Here is an 18,502-nt window from a genome sequence, read left to right on the forward strand (position 1 = left end):
TTATTTTATCGCTGTTGACACTGAACAAATTATGGGATTGGATCAAGAAATTAAAAAAAACAACTGCAGTAAGGAATCTTTGGTGCAACTAGCGGTAATTAATAATAACCCAATCAGCACAAAGAACACTCGTTTGCAACAAAAAAACTATGACACAATAGTGTTGGAAAACACAAAACTATAGATACAATTTTGTGACAATGTCATGAAATCTAGTAAGATACGGTTGTAATTAATCGCTAAAAGTGGAAAAATATCTCACGCGACAAGATATTGCAATATTAAAATGTCACAAGATGTATCGTCGTGAGTATGAATCGTATTGCAAGAGATTGTTTAAAAAATCCTCAACACACCAGATTGTTCCAGATTCCTATTAAGTTGAAAAGCTCATGCTCAGAGTAAGTATGTAATGTTATATTTCTTTGTTTTCATCACTGTAATTGCTGTTGTTGTTTCTTGTTGGGTTCTTTCTTTCTTACCATGAACTTTATATTTTGTTAAGCACTTTGAGATGACTTTGTTGTAATTTGCTCTATTTGCAAATTGTATTGTTATTTTAACCTAACTGTAAAATGTCTTCGAGTTTCTAATGCTTTTAAAATAAATGTATTATTATTATTATTATTATTATTATTATTATTATTATTATTATTATTACTGTAAGTATGTCCATAGTGAAAGTCAAATAGAAGCATGGCCATTTTTACAATTGTATTTTTTTCACCCCAAAAACATTGCATTGTGTCGTTAGCGCCAGTCTATTACCAGTATTATATGCCATATTGTGTATCTTTGTTCGTCTATTAATTGCAATTAATTCCATTTGATTGCTATCAATTGTGATTAATCCTTGTATCTCCAAAAGTCAATAAAGTACCGTATTGATGCCATATGAACAATAATAAAATCCCTTACAAAACCTGATTAATCATGAGTATTTCTGATTATTCTGAAATAACTGTGTTTTGCTATAATTCAATATTACAGAAAATATATTAATAAAGTTAGTTGTAAGTGAATTACTGAAAACAATGTGATGAAATAATTTAATTATGAGCCATGGCACTATAATGACATTTGTGTATTGATGTTGGATTATAATTTCCCTTTTAAGGATGAAAGCAGAAGAGTTTGTGGTGATCGGTGTCATCTGTGTTGAAGAGCTGCTTTCCACAGTATGTTCATGTCATATAGAGAGGTGGCCGGCCACCAGGCACTGACAGCTGACACGAGAACAAAGGATAGCCATTCCCACTGGAGGGCTTGAATAATTAGAACATCTTTAAAACCATTTGCCCCACTGGCCTTGAAGAGAAAGCCATTTCTGCAGTGCTCAGAGCAGCAGAAACAAGCTAAGCACGATCAGGTTTGTTTCTTTTTATAGCTTTACGCTGAGAGCTGAATACATTAGAATTCATCTGGCAGAAGAGCAAGAAAAAAGTAATCACACTGAACTTTTCTTATTGCTGGCAGGTGCCCTTGGGAGGCCTGTTGGAAGTCAATCAGCTGGGAAGGCCTTCTTTACAGAGCTCAGTGTGAGGGTTCACCCCACTGTGAAGTCATGTACGGGCTGCTGTGTGAGAGTCTGCACGACTTCATCAAGGAGTCGTATGGAGACGATGTGTGGAAGCTGGTCAGAGAGAGAGCAGATGTCAGGCTGCACTCCTTCGTCACCCACCAGGTAAGAGTGATGTGTGTGTGTGTGTGTGTGCATCACAATCATCCTTTAATCTGCCACTCGCAGGGTTTGCTCTGACTTTTTGGCTGCTGTGGTGTTTAGAATCCTATTTGTTTGAGTGACGGTGTGTGAATCTGCAGGTGTATAGTGAGAGTGTGATTCCCCGCATTGCAAAGGCAGCCAGCGGAGTGACAGGCACGCCTTACAATGACCTGATGAACTCCTGGGGTGTCTACTTCCTCGGCTTTGTTGGAAAGTACGGCTATGACAGGATCCTCAAGGTGGGAGAGACTCAAACCTGTCAAAAACCAAGCACTTTCATTATAAAGGATTCATGGAACTGTTGAGTCTACCATAAACTATGCATGGAAGTGTTTGTGAAACAGACTGTTTTAAACTGTAGATTTTCAGAGCTTGCAAAAGTACTTTTTTGAAAAATTTTTCCAAGGACGTGTGCATGGTGTAATGTAGGTTTCATTAAAACATCAGTAAATGCACCTTAGGCCATTTTAGCAGAGCTGTAAAGAGTACTGATATATTCTACTCAAGTAGAAGTACTGTTAGTTGATTGAAATTGTACTCAAGTGCAAGTAAGTCATACATAAAATACTCAAATACAAGTAAAAAGTTGCTCAATTAAAGAGTACTCAGAGTAAAAGTTACTAGTTACTTTTTCGCCCCACTTTTATTTTTGAACATAAATCTTGCCACGGTTCACTTGCATACAGTAAACATCTCATGTAGAAACTTAAAAAGGAAGAAATCAAATCTTGCACATTTGGAACCTAATTCATTTTCCACAAAGGCATCTGTATAAAATACATTTTGTAAAAATGTACTATTATTTTCAAAATAAAATCACACCAATTAATTCAACTCAAATTAATAAAATGATCAGGCTCCAAGTATAGCTACATTTATGAACTCTAAAACTGAGAAAATAACTGGCATTCAATGCTGTTTTGGCACCGTGCATTACGTTTTATCTGATTGGTCGGCCATGATGAGATGCATTTGATTGTTTCATTATTTGTAGTTTCACAATGTCCGTTGATCATTTTCAAACAAAAAATAATAATTTACTCAGTAACGGTTGGGTGTATAATTGTAACAAATTAATTTATTTCTTTTAAAACATACTTAAGTGCAAGTAAAATTACTTTTATGTGCCCATAAAAACAACTCAATTACAGTAACTTGAGTACTTCCGTTACTTTCATCTCTGCATTTTAGTGACACATTACCAACAATATGCAACTAAGTCAGCTTTCAAAATAAGTTTATAAAGGCATTAAAATGTAGAATTGATGATACATATTTGTCACCTAATTCAGATAGAGTTTAACTGCACACAGGAGTTTTGCATTACAAATAAGGTTTTTGCCTCCAGGAATGAAAAATGATTTGATGTATTATGAGAAATAAACTTCAAGCATGTGAAATAGAGACAACACACAATTTTTTTCTTTGTGTCCCTTTCATTCAGGTGCTGGGCAGACATGTGCGTGACTTTGTCAATGGCCTTGACAACCTGCATGAATACCTGCGCTTCAGCTACCCCAAGGTGCAGCCCCCGACCTTCTTCTGCCAGGAGGAGTCTGCCACTGGCGTCACCCTCCACTACAGGTCAGAAGCAGCAGGAATCAGCAGCATAAACCAGGGGTTCTCAACCTTGGGCTCAGGAACCCATTTGGGGTTGTGAGACACTGGGAGGGAGGGGGTCACCACATGCCATCAAGAAACTAAAAATTTATTTTTTTAACAATTTGAGCCCATTTTTGCTCATTTTTATCCTTTTTTCTGCAACTACACCAAACTTTCCATGTTTTAACCTAATCACTTTTTTTGGCATATTTTTGCACCTTTTTATGCATTTTTGCTACATTACTCCCATTTCTGCCACTTCTCCATCAAATTTCAATGCCTTTTCTGCACATTGTTTTGCACTTTAAGACATTTTTGGCCCATAAATACCCTTTCCACCACTTTTCCCACCTAATGTCACATATGTTGACCCATTATTGGGAGTTTGAACCTCTTTTCATCGTATCTCATGTTTGTTTTTTTGCCAAATTAACCACATTCACGATTTTTCATGCCCATTATTTTCTTTTTTAAACTAATTGTTCCAATATTGACACTTTGAACCCCCTTTTTTTTTTTAAACAACGTTCTTGTCCATTTTTGGCCACTCTAATTTGCAACTCTTAACCAATTTCTGGGTTTTTAAAATCCCATTATACCACCTTTCCCACCATTTTTTTTTGTCAGTTTTAAACCATTTTATTTATGATTAAAACAAGGATTTTCATGTCTAAGATGATGGCACAAATAATAATTAACTTCTTGGATAACAGTGGACGTAAATAAATTAATGTTGTTATCACCGATTCACAGAACAATGGACCATCCTTTTGCTGACTTTATCGATGGACCCCAAAAAAGCGCTCTCTTTTATTTTCACTTATAGATGGCCCTGTTTCCACATGACTCTTCTTCAATGTTAATGTCTGTGTTCAACCACCTTCAGGTACAGTAGGGGTCCTTGGTCTCTGGAACCTTTATTTTGGGGTCGTGGGCTGAAAAGGTTGAGAACCACTGGCCTAAACTGATAGCTGATTGAGGGAACTTTATGAACCTGTGAGAGGAAATGAGATGTTATCCTGTGTGACCTGCAGGAGCAAGCGTAAGGGTTACCTGCACTACGCCATGGGTCAGCTGAGGCAAATGGGCAAACAGTTCTACGACACCGACATCCATGTGGAGGTGCTGTCAGAGCAGATGGTTGGAGACTACTCCCACGTCACCATGAGGTAACACACATACACACAGATGTTTGATACAAGCTTTTGCAGCTATCTGATATTATCTAACACTTCATTTTTGATTTCCAATATTAAAAGGCACCTGTAGGGAATTTTAATTGTATGCGCAACAAGAGCTCACAATGACAGCTTCATGTACGCCTAATGTAGTTAAAAACACACATCCTTGTGTTGTTTGCTGTAATAAATAAAACAATATTAAAGAAAATGTAGGGTAACACTTTACTTGAAGTTTTATGAATAATGCTGACGTTACACTGTCATTATTAGAGGCTGTCATTAAGTGTCATTTGTTACCCTAACCCTCTAATCCTTCGTTACCCTAACCCCTTACCCTATTTAACCCTACCCCTACTTAACCCTACTTAACCCTACCTAACCCTAACCCTAACCCGACCCCTACTGAATCTTACCTAACCCTAACCTTACCTAACCCAACCCCTACCTAACCCTAACCATTCTTCACTCTAACCCTACCCCTACACCTAACCCTAACCTCTAACCACTAACCCTACCTAACTCCACCAAATCCCCCCACCTAACCCAAAAATGCCAACATAGCTCCAAAAGTGTCATAATTTAGTGAACGACACTTAATGACAGCCTTCATGACACCTTTTTCATACTGATGACATATAATGACAGCGTAATGTCAGCCTTATAAAAGTTCCAGCAAAGTGTTACCAAAGGTGGACAAAAGCACTACAAGAAAGTCAACAAAAATAAAATCAGAGAAATCAGATATAAGCCCATGGACCAGAATCAATGACTTCACATCACATCCAGCTTAACATGGTTGCTCCCCATGGATTGTATTTGAAGGCTAATGTGTTAAAAAAAAAGAAAAAACATAAACTTATACATTTATTTTTTTAATGTATTAATCTTTTCTTGGTTGGGAATCTAAGAAATTATTTTTAATTGAATAATCTAATGAATTAATTTACATTAAAAACAATAGTTGAAAAAAACATCAGTTGAAAGTCTGACAATCAAGAAGACATAAAAGGAAGCAAGTGCACAACCAAATGTCAAACAAGGATCAAGATTCAAAATGATAGTTGATAATTAGATACACACATGTTCTCTATAACATAGAGAAAGACAAGATATAAAGTATATAGTATACATTTTGTGTAGACTTACACTCATTCTTACCAAATCACATCAAATTGAAATTCCTACTTAAAATCTAAAGAGTTGGACTCGGATCAATCAACAACAATACTTCATATACATTTGTTTTCAGAAGAAAAAGATGGTTTGGATACACTTAAATACTTCTATAGTTTTACTTGTGTCGGTTTGTACTAACAACCCAATCTTGTGTGTGACTACAGACTTAACTTTGACAACTCAGCCTATCGCTACATCATGAAGGAGGATGAGGAGGAGCAGGAGATTCTGCCCATCACCTCTGACTTCTTCTTTGAAGTTTTCCCCTTTAATGTTGTCTTCAGACAAGTACGTGTTGTCCTTTCTTCACTCAATGATCAAAAGTTAGCTTCAAATTGTGACATAAAGTCCTACCTTCTCCCTATTTGCCTATAATCAGGACATGGTGGTGCACAACGTGGGCTCGGGCCTGTCCACTGTGTTCCCTGACTTGGATGGTAAAAAGATCAACGATGCCTTCCTGCTTGCTCGTCCCCTGGTGGAGTTCACCTGGAACATGGTGAGATATGAAGCTCATCTGTCTACATGGAAAAATAATGTTTCCTGAGCATGTGATCTTTAAATATGAAGCTGATCCAGATGCTTTTGGTGGTCTGTGCCCAGATCATCTCCCACCCAAATAACCTGTTTGAGATCATGTCCAAGGAGCCCGTGAAGAGAGAGAGGAACCTCCACAACCGCGTCCAGAGTAAGGGTGGAAGCCATGTAAACCCTCGCAGGGTTGTGTGTCTGTCATGGTAGACGACTTTCTGTGGTCTGATCAATAGTAATCAGAAGATAATTGTTAATACATGTTTTATAGAGTAAAGAAAAGGAACGAAGAGATGAGTTTTTGTCAAGAGATTCAACACTTTGTCACTGTACTAGTAACCAGGGTTGGGGTCATTTATAATTGTAATCGCGTACCTGAGAATTAATTACAATATAGCATAATTATAATTGTAATTTTGAAAATATGTTGCGGTTGTAATCGTTATTAAAATGTAATTTAGCTTAGATAATTGACTTTGTAATTGTAATTGCCATGAAAATTCTATAAAAATAGTCAATTATAATTTAACGCAAAACTGGGGAACCATGTTACAGTTTTATGTACAGTTCTACACATACTGTTAACAATTTTTAAATGATGTTTCATATCAATCTTTCCCATATTTTACCATTTCAAAGAAAATTGATATTGTACGCTGACACAAAGAATGGCTCAGACGCCCACACCATAATTATTAAGACTTATTATTCCATTGATTAGGAAGCCTAACAAGGTAAACAAGGTTAAATTAGATGATAGATATTTGTTTTTAGTGGTTTTTACAGTGGATTTAGTTTTCATTAGGTTATTTATTTCAAGCTCCGTAATTGTGATTAATTGTAATTGAACTTTAGTAATTGAGAGTAATTGTAGTTGACTTTCTGAGGATAAAAAAAAAAAATATTGTAATTTAACTGCAATTGGCAAAATACTGGCCCCTGTAATCGTAAATGAGTTGTAATTGAACATGGAGAATTGTAACTGAAAAATGTAATTGACCCCCAACCCTGCTCGTAAGTCCTACGTTTACATAAATCCATTTGATTGATACTTTGATGAACCTAAACTGCTCATATGTTATGGATGTGAGTGTAATGGTTTCTGTGCCTGTTTGTACACAGATTCTGACTATGAGAATGCCAACCGTTCTGCTGATGTAGATGTGGAGCTCATGGCTTTTCAGTCCATCATTGGAGATGACTACAAAGGTCGTGACTTCTCCTTTGTCCAAATGGACACACAACAGTAATTGCAATTATATGTCTGTTAGTGTTAGGGCAGCATGTGTAGTGATTAGCTTTTCATCCTGGGTTTGTTTCCCTTGCATTCCACAGCTTGCATGCTCTCCTTTAACGACAGCATTGCAATCAAAATACACTTGAGGTGAAAAGTCATTGAGATCAAAATTCAAAACCTCTTTTTAGGAGCAACCTCAGACACATCATGTGTATCATCAGCACAATCACAAGAATTTATGGGAATGAGTTTAAAATATACAGTAGAAGATCTAAATACTTTCAAGAGCTCCTGGGCTTGTTTTTAGTGGGAGTCCTTTTAAGTTTCTATTCTATTCCGTTAGAACTGCATTTGTACAAATATGGTAAAAGTACAGTCCATACAGCTGGCAGGTACCTTACATGTGCAAACACATACTGAATAGCAGAAAGACTAGGACTGATAAAGATGGGCACATTAGAAAACACATTGGTGGTGTATAGTCAGTATATACAGCGTTCAATATTTATGTACGATAAAGATAGATAATGCATTTATAAACTAAGTTTTTAAAAAAATGCAAACATTAAATACCAACAGTACTGTATATGTTTACTATTCATCAACATATAAAATTATGCACCTAAATTACTGTCTTGATTCTACGGAAGAGGATTAGTGCCAAAAAAAACAAAACAGAGCCAGTAGTGGAAGTAATCTTTTTTTGTCTCAGTTATTTTTTTGTCTTAATTTTTTTAAATTATTATTATTATTTAAAAAAAAAAAAAAAAAAAAAAAAAAACTGAGCGAGTAGTGGAAGTAATCTTTTATCTTTTTAATTATTATTATTTTTTTTGTCTTAATTTTTTTTATTCCTACTCGCTCTGTTTTATTTTTATTTTTTTTATTTTTTTTTAAATAATAAATAAATAAGATTAGATTAAGATTACTTCCACTACTCGCTGTTTTTTTTTTTTTTTTCTTCCACTACTGGCTCTGTTTAGTTTTTTGTCTTTTAATGGCCCTAATCCTCTTCCATATGAGACCAAGTAGTTTAATTTGAATTGCATTCTACAATCCACACCGGTGTTAATTTTGTTGACTAAATATTTTTGTCAACTGTATTGTTTTAGGTGACAATAACTACTCTATGGACTGATTTAAAAAATATGTGTGAATGAAAACTAAATCAAAATCCAATGATATTTGATTTGACTAATAAATAAACTATAATGAACTACAATTCTTACATTGAAGGAAATCCAATCACAACTAAGTAATGATAATTGAATATGGGGTAGGCACCTATGAGCTTTCCTTACAGTGTAATGATGTCTCTTGTGTTACGTAAAAAATATGAATGTAAATTGCTCAAATAAACTAAATTAAACAACAAAAAAAAAACAAAAATGAAAGTATATTTTTTGGAAGGTATTGAATCAAAACTACTTTTGTTATGTGGAAGGCGGAATAAGCCTTAACTTTTTTTTTTTTTTTTCTCTTGTCTGCACATGCTGTCAAAGGTCAACACCACAGGAAGTGCAATCATTATGAGACAGCAATGCATATTTTGTCATTGCAATAAAATACATTGATTTATTTTATTGCTTAATTGTGACCATCACCAGCCCTCCCTAAGGAAGGGTAAGAAATCTTTTATTATAGGGAGGATATAAAAAGGGAGAGCAGTGTTACACCTAAGTGGAGGGGGAGGGGGAAGGGGAGGGGAAAGGGAGCAGGGAGGAGAGACTCAAGACAGGAAATAGAAAAGGTGGGGAAGAATAGAAAAATAGCATATGTGCAAAAAAAAAAAAAAGCCTTAACACCATTCCATATCAGGTTGATAAATGATAATTTAAGCTTGAGAAATGAATAAACTCTTACGCTTCATAGTTTAGTTAACTTTATCTGTAATAAATCTTATTCTCATTTAGTTGACTAAAAGTATATTATAACTGAGATAGTCCTGATGACTACATTTTCAGTAAAACTAAGTTGTGTTTTAGTCAAAAGACTACGATTAAAACATTATCAAAATGAACATTAATCAACTCCTACCGATTTTGCCTTGTTCAATTTATTCATCGTTAATTGATGATACTTTAAGCATTTTTATTGATGACTGTTTCTTTTTTAAAGCATATAAATACTGTTCTCAGATGGGAACAGTGCAAACGCAATGGAGAGTTGGGGCGATGGGAGCCGCTGCCTTAAACTGAAAGGACAAATGAGATACATGCCCGAGTGGGAGTCCATCATCTTCCTGGGAACCCCAGTGTAAGGACCACACACACACACACGCACACAAATGCTTGCTCGCACACACACGCACACAAGCACTAATAAAGAAAAGAACAGCATTTAGAAAAACAGCAAGAGGCCAAACTGAATTACGGCTGTGGAAATAAAAGCCGGGCTAGTGAATGAAATCAGCCATTGGAGCAGCACTTGCCTTGCATGAAATGAGCTCCTAATGAGCTTGTAATCAGACAGTGCGATCCTTGTGAGCCCAAAGGGAACCCATTTGCAACGAAGAGAGTTTTCCTGTGAGAATGTTACCAAAACATTTCCCTCTTCTGCTGAAACATTTTGTTTTGCAAGCAAAAACACCCACAAGCACTTTGTGAGCACCAAATGTCACATCATGCAACAACTGTCATTATCGATGCAGCGGGAAGCATACAATCTTCCTTTTGATTACTGATCTTTGATATTGCAATTGATGAGTAAAATGTTGCACCATTTCTGAGCATTTCTATCTGATGCTTTTGGGATTTTTTGCAGTATGGAGAGTCTGAGTGCCATGTTTAAGACTGGCCTCTACATCAATGACCTGAGCATGCACGACTCCAGCAGAGACCTGGTGCTGGCAGGCACTCAGCAGTCAGAGGAGCTGAAGAGAGCCCTCATACAGGTTCTTTATGCCAAAGTGCAGCTGCATTTTTTTCTCTGATGGACTCACTTGCCACTCTATATTATGCAAAGTGTCTCTGAAGCCTCTCTCTTTTAGTTTAACAGCCTCAGATCACACAGCGCATGCAGAGGCCAGACTCTAACCAAACACGTTTTTCTGTCTCCCTCGCCCTGTGGGAGAGCAGGAGCAGAAGAAGTCCAGTAAGCTGGAAGAGAGCATGAAGATGTTGGACTATGAGATGAAGAAGACTGATGACCTGCTGTACAGAATGATTCCCAAGCCAGTGGCTAAAAGGCTGCGTAAAGGAGAGCCGGCTGTAAACACGTGTGAGGTCAGAACAAACTCACACTCACAATGTTGAAGACGTGGATGAAGCCATCAGACTTAGGCAGCAGGTGTGAGGAGAGAATAGCAACTCTGATACATTATTCTAATAACACAGAAAACATAGTCATTAAATACCATCTGTAACTTTTTCTATTACTTTTCACGCCTCCATTAGTGAACTGGTGTTGAAAATCCCGCGTCTCCTCATTACCTTGGAGCTAAATTTTTCACCAGTGTTTGTCTGTTTGCAGGATTAGTTCAAAAGTACCTAAAAAGTAAATAAATCCCAAAAACAATTTTTTGAATGAAGTAGTGCTGTTAATTGATCCTGGTCCATCTCTCAACATTTTAGTCAAAGTATTTCAATTTGGCATATTTAATTGTAAAATATCAGAGTGACTGCCCTCTATGGGTTAAAACCTGGCTATTACAATTGATTTTAACTATTGGCTGAGAACAAGATGATGTGACATTTTGGGACCATCTTGCTCACAGAGAAGCCCCTGACTGCAGCTTGCAGTTCGGGGCGGCGCTCAATGTTCAATAAACCAATCGCGTTCAGACTTACCCTAACCCTAACCCATGTCTATTTTGTATGCCTATAGAATTATGTAACATATAATATGATTTATATGGCACAATTTATTTATTTTGAGGTTGATTATTTTCATCTGTATAAGAATCACAGCACAGTAGCATGCCGCATTGAGCTCCGCCCCAAACTGCGGACTGCAGTCAGTGATGCTTCCACAACCAAGCACTGTTAGCCCCGCCCCTTTTGTAAAAACTAGCATGGCTCTTCAATCTGTGGTGAGTAGGTTGGTTTGAGAGAAAAGTGAATAGAGAGGTGTATTGAGTAAAGAGTAGCTAGCTAGTTAACTTAGCATAGATTGTGTTTTATAGTATAGACTGGGCGTGTCTTAACTGTTCCAGGAGCCCCACCCATAATCAAGGCATTTTTTTGAAGTACCCCTGAATGCAGTCCGCAGTTCGGGGCGGACCTCAATGCGGCTTGCTATTGTGCTGTGTGATTCTTATACAGTTAAAAATAATCAACCTAAAAATAAATAAATCGTTCTATATTAATAATGTTATATATTACATAATTCTATAGGCATACAAAAAAGATATGGGTTAGGGTTAGAGTTAGGGTAAGTTTGAACGCGATTGGTTAATTGAACGTTGAGCGCCAGATTGATAGAAATGTCTTACAAGCCTTTAACGTGTGAATGATCATAGTAACATGATATCTGGCCTATCACGGCAGACATCATATCTGATGAACTGGATATTTGATGCTCAGCGAAGGTTTGTTTTTAATGCAACTAGCCTTCATTAACTGAAGCAGAAACACAGATCAAAGATTGTTTGTAGTAAAGAAAGAGGGCACATGCCATAAAAACACCAGATAGCTGCACTGGGAATTAAAAGGCATATAATGAGACCTTCAGGTGCTCATTGTTTCTTACAGCTTTCATCCAGTGTTACAAAGAGTTCATCCTGCATCTGTTTGAGTATTTATGTTTTTTACTTGACCTTCACTGTGATGACTGATTGTGCTTCATCATCATTAACACTTATCATTATGGACCCCCTCCACCCCTTCATCCACGCGTCTGCTCATTAGCACTCTTATCATCAAATCCCAGGTGTTTCCAGATGTGACCATTCTCTTCAGTGATGTCGTGGGTTTCACACGCATTTGCAGCCACATCACTCCGATGCAGGTGGTGTCCATGCTCAACACCATGTACACACTGTTTGACACGCTCAGTGAGAAGCACCGCGTCTTCAAGGTTTGTTCTGCTCATTAGGTTTGTAAAGGTATAGCCTCTCATCACTGGGGTGCTGGAGGATAAGAGCCGTCTGTCCGTGGTTTGTTTCAGGTTGAAACCATTGGCGACGCGTACATGGTGGTCGCTGGTGCACCAGAGAAGACCAAGTTTCATGCTCACAACATCTGTGACATGGCTTTAGACATGGTGCGCTCCATAGACCACCTGAAGGATCCTTCTAATGGCAACAACATACAGATCCGTGTTGGTGGGTGAAAAGTGCCAAAATGTGTCATCGTGTGTGCTTCAGTGTGTGGGTGTGTGACCTCACCACTGTCTGTTTGTAGGGATACACTCTGGAATGGTTGTGGCAGGCGTGGTGGGACATAAGATGCCACGGTATGGTCTGCATGGTGACACTGTGCACACTGCATCAGCCATGGAGAGCAATGGGAAGGTGGGTAGTTAAAAAAACAAAAGGAAAAAACAAAAGATTTAGAGAAAAACTGATCTTTGAATAAATGAACAAAGTATAAAAAATATCATCATCATCATCATCATCAAACCCCAATATGCAAATCAATAAGCAATATAACTAAGCTACCCTAGGCTAAGCTAAAATAAACTATATAGGATAAGATAAGGTAAGACAAAGATAAGATAAGATAAAGTAAACAAAACTGAGCTAAGTTAAGTTAAACTAAGCTAACCAAAGATAAGCTATAAGATAAGCTGAGCTAAAAACAAAAGGTATTTCTTAAGGCTAAGCTAAGGTTAGCTAAGATAAGGTAAACTAAGGTGAGACTAGCTGAGATAAACTAAGATAACCAAAGATAAGCTGAGCAAAAATAAAATAAAATAATCTCAGCTAGAGCTAAGGTAAACTAAACTAAACTAAACCAAGCTAAGCTAAACCAAGATAATATAAACTAAAATATCTAAACCAAACTTATGACTTGAAATGATAAAAAAAAAAAAAAAATGAAACTAAAAAAAACTAATAATAATGAAATACAAAGAAAATGGATAACTTTTTTTCTCTGCACAGTTTGCATGTTCTCCCAGAAAAGACATGATTCACATGTCCAATTCCCTCAAAATTAAATTTTTTTTGCCAGTCCTAATATGTGTTCAAATTTTCATACATTTTTGAACGTATTTAGGCCCTCAAAAATGCAATCACTTTTTTGTAATGATAACGATAATGAAAATGAGGTGCATTACAATATGGTCCTATGCACCATTCTGCTCGGGCCCTAATAAAAAGCTTTGTGAGGTTCATATATTATGTGTCTCTCATCACTTCTCTGTCTCATTCAGGAGATGCACATCCAGCTCAGCAGCGCCACCTACGAACATCTGAAAGGAAGTCACTTCATCTTTGAAAGAAGGGGCATCATAACCATCAAGGTCAAGGGTCACCTCTGTCACAATGGCATCCGTTTCATACGTGCTGATCACACTTCATTTGCATTTACTTTGAATGATATAAATTTAGATTAGGAGCTGCAGAGCTAAACGACAAATTTTCTCATGAAAAAAAATAAATATATATTTACTCAAAATGATACTTATTTCTTCATGTTGCACAACATCTATGAGACAGAAGAATTAAGCTTGAAAAAACCAAACCGCTAATGAAAGATTTTGATCTGTTCCACAGGATGAACAGTTCTGAGGGAGTTAATAACATCTGACAGTGTTTTGGCTCTGGGGAGTCTGCACGCTTAGTATTCATAGCTGTTAATTGCAGCTTGCTTGTTGATTTCCTGTTTTATCAGCGAGCTTGACTTTGCGGCTGTGCTATCAGTGATAAAATCCCCCCCCCTTTTCTTTTTTTTTCTTTTGGATCGCCGATTACAGGAAGCATGAGGTATTCGTTTTGCATGAGGGGAAACAAAAACCTGGCTTAGACCTTTGGATTTCATAAGCAGAGGTTTTGCCTCCGGCCTGGGTCTGTAATTGCTTATGTGTGGATAAGGCAATTTAAAAGCTAAAACCCTCTGCTGTATGTTTTTTTTTTTTTTTTTTTAGGGGAATGTGGAAATTGAGACCTATTGGCTGAAAGGAAAGCGGGACAAAGATGGGAATGCTCAGGCAGCGTGTCCCCAGTTTGAGACCCAGACTATCAGTAAAGCCATCAGCAAGGCCAACATTTCAGGCCCTGAGGCCACAGGGGAGGACGAGGGACTGGTAAAGATTCAGCAGAGATTCTCATTTGCTTTATTGTCCACATCATCATCACCATCACAGACTCCAATCCCGTTTGTCTTAAGGTTTTCCCATTGGTTGCTGGGGAGGATGAGGATGACGTGAAGTCTATTCCCTCACATCGTATTAAGATGGAGATCTCAGGACATTATTTGGAGGAGTCCATTGAAGAGTGCGTGGTGGAGGAGATGTCCGTTCATAAGGTGAGTGATGCTACAACCTCCTTTTTGTCTGTTGTTTCATCTCTGCTCTGATAGTGATGTTTTCTTCCAGTCACACTTCAAAGATGCTTTACCTGATGATCTCCAGGACGATGACCTTGAACTGGACTCACCTGAGTCTGACGGCAGAGACTCCCTGCTGGAATCACGGGAAAGCTCCTGTGACTCCCCCAGCTCTAAAAGTGCCATGTGCACGGTGGCATGAACAGTGTGAAAAGTAATTCCCACTGATGCTTTAGTCAGTAATCTGCATCTGATGCTGTTTCCAAAGCACTTTTACTTCCAGCACTGAATGTTAGGCCAGAGGGCAGATAGCAATGCAGCTGTGGCTATTATATTTTTGGCTTCATAAATGAACTGATTGTTCATTTTGTAAATGAAGTATAGACCAACGGTTCTCAAACTGATTTGGCTTTAGGACTCATTTGTATTTGGGAATACATTCATTATAAGGTCACAGTTATGTAAATTCTGATTTTGCTCAGAAAACTCAAACAGTTTTGATTGTATGGCAACTAACACTATGGAAATAAGTCAGTTTTTACTTGTTTTCAAATGAAAGAAAATAATAAACAAATAAACACCAAAGAGAATTAGTATGTCTTAAAAGTAGGTAAATGGTGATAAACATTGTGATATGAAAAAAAAAACCCAAAACAAAACTAAGGACTAATTTCCTACCTCCTACTGTCTGAACAAAAGAAGATGCTCTGCTGCAAAAATTAATCCCTTTCAAAATTAAAGTACATGATCTAAAGATAAAAGCTCATTTTTGCCCATGCAAATACCCTTGGCCCAATGATAACATGGCAACCCACTTTTTTGGTTCACGACCCATCAGTTAAGAACCTCTGAAATAGATGATTGAAACCTGTTGAGAAATTGTGTAGTGTTTATTCATTTTTGCTTAGTTCAGCTCTTTCAGCTTTAGCTAACACAAAATACAGTGGAGCAAAAAAGTATTTAGTCAGCCACCAATTGTGCAAGTTCCTCACTTAAAAAGATGAGAGGCCTATAATTTTCATCATAGGTATACCTCAACTATGAGAGACAAAATGAGAAAAAAAAAAATCTAGAAAATCACGTTGTAAGATTTTTAATGACTTTATTTGCAAATTATGGTGGAAAATATGTATTTGGTCAATAACAAAAGTTCATCTCAATACTTTTTAATGTACCCTTTGTTGGCAATGACAGAGGTCAAATGTTTTCTGTAAGTCTTCACAAAGTTTTCACACACTTTTGCTGGTATTTTGGCCCATTCCTCCATGCAGATCTCCTCTAGAGCAGTGATGTTTTGGGGCTGTCGCTGAGCAACAGGAACTTTCAACTCCCTCCAAAGATTTTCTAAGGGGTTGAGATCTGGAGACTGTTAGGCCACTCCAGGACCTTGAAATGCTTCTTATGAAGCCACTCCGTTGTTGCCCGTGCGGTGTGTTTTGGATCATTGTCGTGCTGAAAGACCCAGCCAAGGTTCATGTTCAATGCCCATGCTGATGGAAGGAGGTTTTCACTCAAAATCTCACGATACATGGCCCCATTCATTCTTTCCTTTACACGGATCAGTCGCCCCGGTTCCTTTGCACAGAAACAGCCCCAAGGCATGATGTTACCACCTCCATGCCTTACAGTAGGTATGGTGTTCTTCCTCCTCCAAACACAACAAATTGAGTTTTTACCAAAAAGTTCTATTTTGGTTTCATCTGACCGTATGACTTTCGCCCAATCCTCTTCTGGATCATCCAAATGCTCTCTAGCAAACTTCAGATGGGCCAGGACATGTACTGGCTTAAGCAGGGGGACACGTCTGGCACTGCAGGATATGAGTCCCTGGCGGCGTAGTGTGTTACTGATGGTAGCCTTTGATACTTTGGTACCAGCTCTCTGCAGGTCATTCACTAGGTCCCCCTGTGTAGTTCTGGGATTTTTGCTCACAGTTCTTGTGATCATTTTGACCCCACGGGGGTGAGATTTTGCGTGGAGCCCCAGATCAAGGGAGATTATCAGTGGTCTTGTATGTCTTCCATTTTCTAATAATTGCTCCCACATTTGATTTCTTCACACCAAGCTGCTTACCTATTGTAGATTCACTCTTCCCAGTCTGGTGCAGGTCTACAATTTTGTTTCTGGTGTCCTTTGACAGCTCTTTGGTCTTGGCCATAGTGGAGTTTGGGGTGTGACTGTTTGAGGTTGTGGACAAATGTCTTTTATACTGATAACGAGTTCAAACAGGTTCCATTAATACAGGTAATGAGTGAAGGACAGAGGAGCCTCTTAAAGAAGAAGTTACAGGTCTGTGAGAGACAGAAATCTTGATTCTTTGTACCAAATACTTGTTTTATCAAGGGATTTACCAATTAATTCATTAAAAATCCTGGATTTTTTTTTTCTCATTTTGTCTCTCATAGTTGAGGTATACCTATGATGAAAATTACAGGCCTCTCTCTTCTTTTTAAGTGGTAGTACTTGAACAATTGGTGTCTGACTAAATACTTTTTTGCCCCACTGTATATTTAAAATGAGCACATGTACATTTTCTCCTTCTCTGATTAGTATCAGTAGTAAACTATTAGCAGCATCCCTTTGTGTAGATCCTAGTGTTGAAGGTGTTAACTGCCGCAAACTTCAGCCGGACACAAGCTCAGTGATTTCCTGCCCCGTTCTTTCCTGCTGCACTTTGGAAGTTTGACATTTTGCTTCATTTCAACATCATTTCTCCATCAGTTGTTAGCGCATAGACTCATTGTTTTGCATCGGTGTCAGACGGACCCAGGGCTCTGTGGTGGTGCTTGTTAGCATGGTAGAAATAAAGCAGCTGAGCAATGTGTGACTTCATGTGTTTGTCTTGTCAAAGTTACTGACTATAAGATCTTTTTACAATTTTATTGCACATTTATTCAAACACAGTCCTTTAATAATAGAAACATAGGATATGTCTTTACAAGTATATGAAGCACACAATGTGCATATTAACTTGAATTCAGACTTAAAATAGTACTGACTTTATCTCTGGTGGTGGTACTTCCTGATTATGGGTGCAACTTCCTGTATGTTTAATTGATTTTTCCTAAATAAATAAATAGGCTTTGTTGTGGCAAGCATATGCTTAACTCAACAGTCTTTGATGTCACACAGTGTTAGTCATAACAAGTTTGTCACACACTGAACACCAACTTGTACTTATGCCCTTTCAAAACAAGAGCCCTCCCATCAAACACCTGAAGTCATTTTAACGTTCTTTTTAGGAGGCTAAGGCGGACCGACCAGATTTAGCCCGAAAATAGTCGTCGAAATTGGAGGGGTTTTTTTGGACTGTCAAAATGTAGTTCCAATATAGTCTTTGAAATTAGGTTATTATTGGACGGTCCAACTTTGTCCAATTTTAGCCCTTATTTAGTCGTTGAAATAGTTTTTTTTTTTTTTTTCTCCATCAAAATTGGTCCAAATTTAGCCCCAATATAGTCGCTGAAGATTAGTTGTCATTGGATCGTCCAATTTGGTCCAGATTTAGCACATTTGGTCTAAGTGTGGCCCAAAAATAGTCACTAGAAATAGAACTGGAAGAAAAGGTATTGTAAGAACATCAAACAACAGCCCACAAACACAAGCCAACAATACAAATCTG

The 18,502-nt window shown here is 37.6% G+C and overlaps 1 protein-coding gene across 1 annotated transcript; it reads left to right on the plus strand.

Moving 5' to 3' along the window:
* Positions 1-1,213: 1,213 nt before the first annotated feature.
* LOC114471554 (soluble guanylate cyclase 88E-like) lies at positions 1,214-15,578 on the plus strand. The gene is made up of 19 exons (XM_028460400.1): positions 1,214-1,369; positions 1,477-1,684; positions 1,822-1,962; positions 3,168-3,307; positions 4,360-4,494; positions 5,847-5,970; positions 6,062-6,181; positions 6,286-6,370; positions 7,336-7,422; positions 9,589-9,706; positions 10,214-10,343; positions 10,528-10,674; positions 12,320-12,466; positions 12,557-12,713; positions 12,793-12,902; positions 13,766-13,855; positions 14,480-14,638; positions 14,722-14,859; positions 14,930-15,578. The coding sequence occupies exons 2-19, from the start codon at positions 1,565-1,567 to the stop codon at positions 15,080-15,082; spliced, it is 2,301 nt and encodes a 766-aa protein (XP_028316201.1). The 5' UTR covers positions 1,214-1,369; positions 1,477-1,564; the 3' UTR covers positions 15,083-15,578.
* The last annotated feature ends 2,924 nt before the right edge of the window (positions 15,579-18,502 follow it).

This window comes from Gouania willdenowi, chromosome 10, assembly GCF_900634775.1.
Source record: "Gouania willdenowi chromosome 10, fGouWil2.1, whole genome shotgun sequence".
Taxonomy (NCBI): domain Eukaryota; kingdom Metazoa; phylum Chordata; class Actinopteri; order Blenniiformes; family Gobiesocidae; genus Gouania; species Gouania willdenowi.

Coding starts and splice junctions, on each gene's coding strand:
- LOC114471554 (XM_028460400.1), top strand. CDS start 1,565: ATGTACGGGCTGCTGTGTGAGAGTCTGCACGACTTCATCAAGGAGTCG. Junction 1,685..1,821: donor ACTCCTTCGTCACCCACCAG/GTAAGAGTGATG, acceptor GTGAATCTGCAG/GTGTATAGTGAGAGTGTGAT. Junction 4,495..5,846: donor TACTCCCACGTCACCATGAG/GTAACACACATA, acceptor GTGTGACTACAG/ACTTAACTTTGACAACTCAG.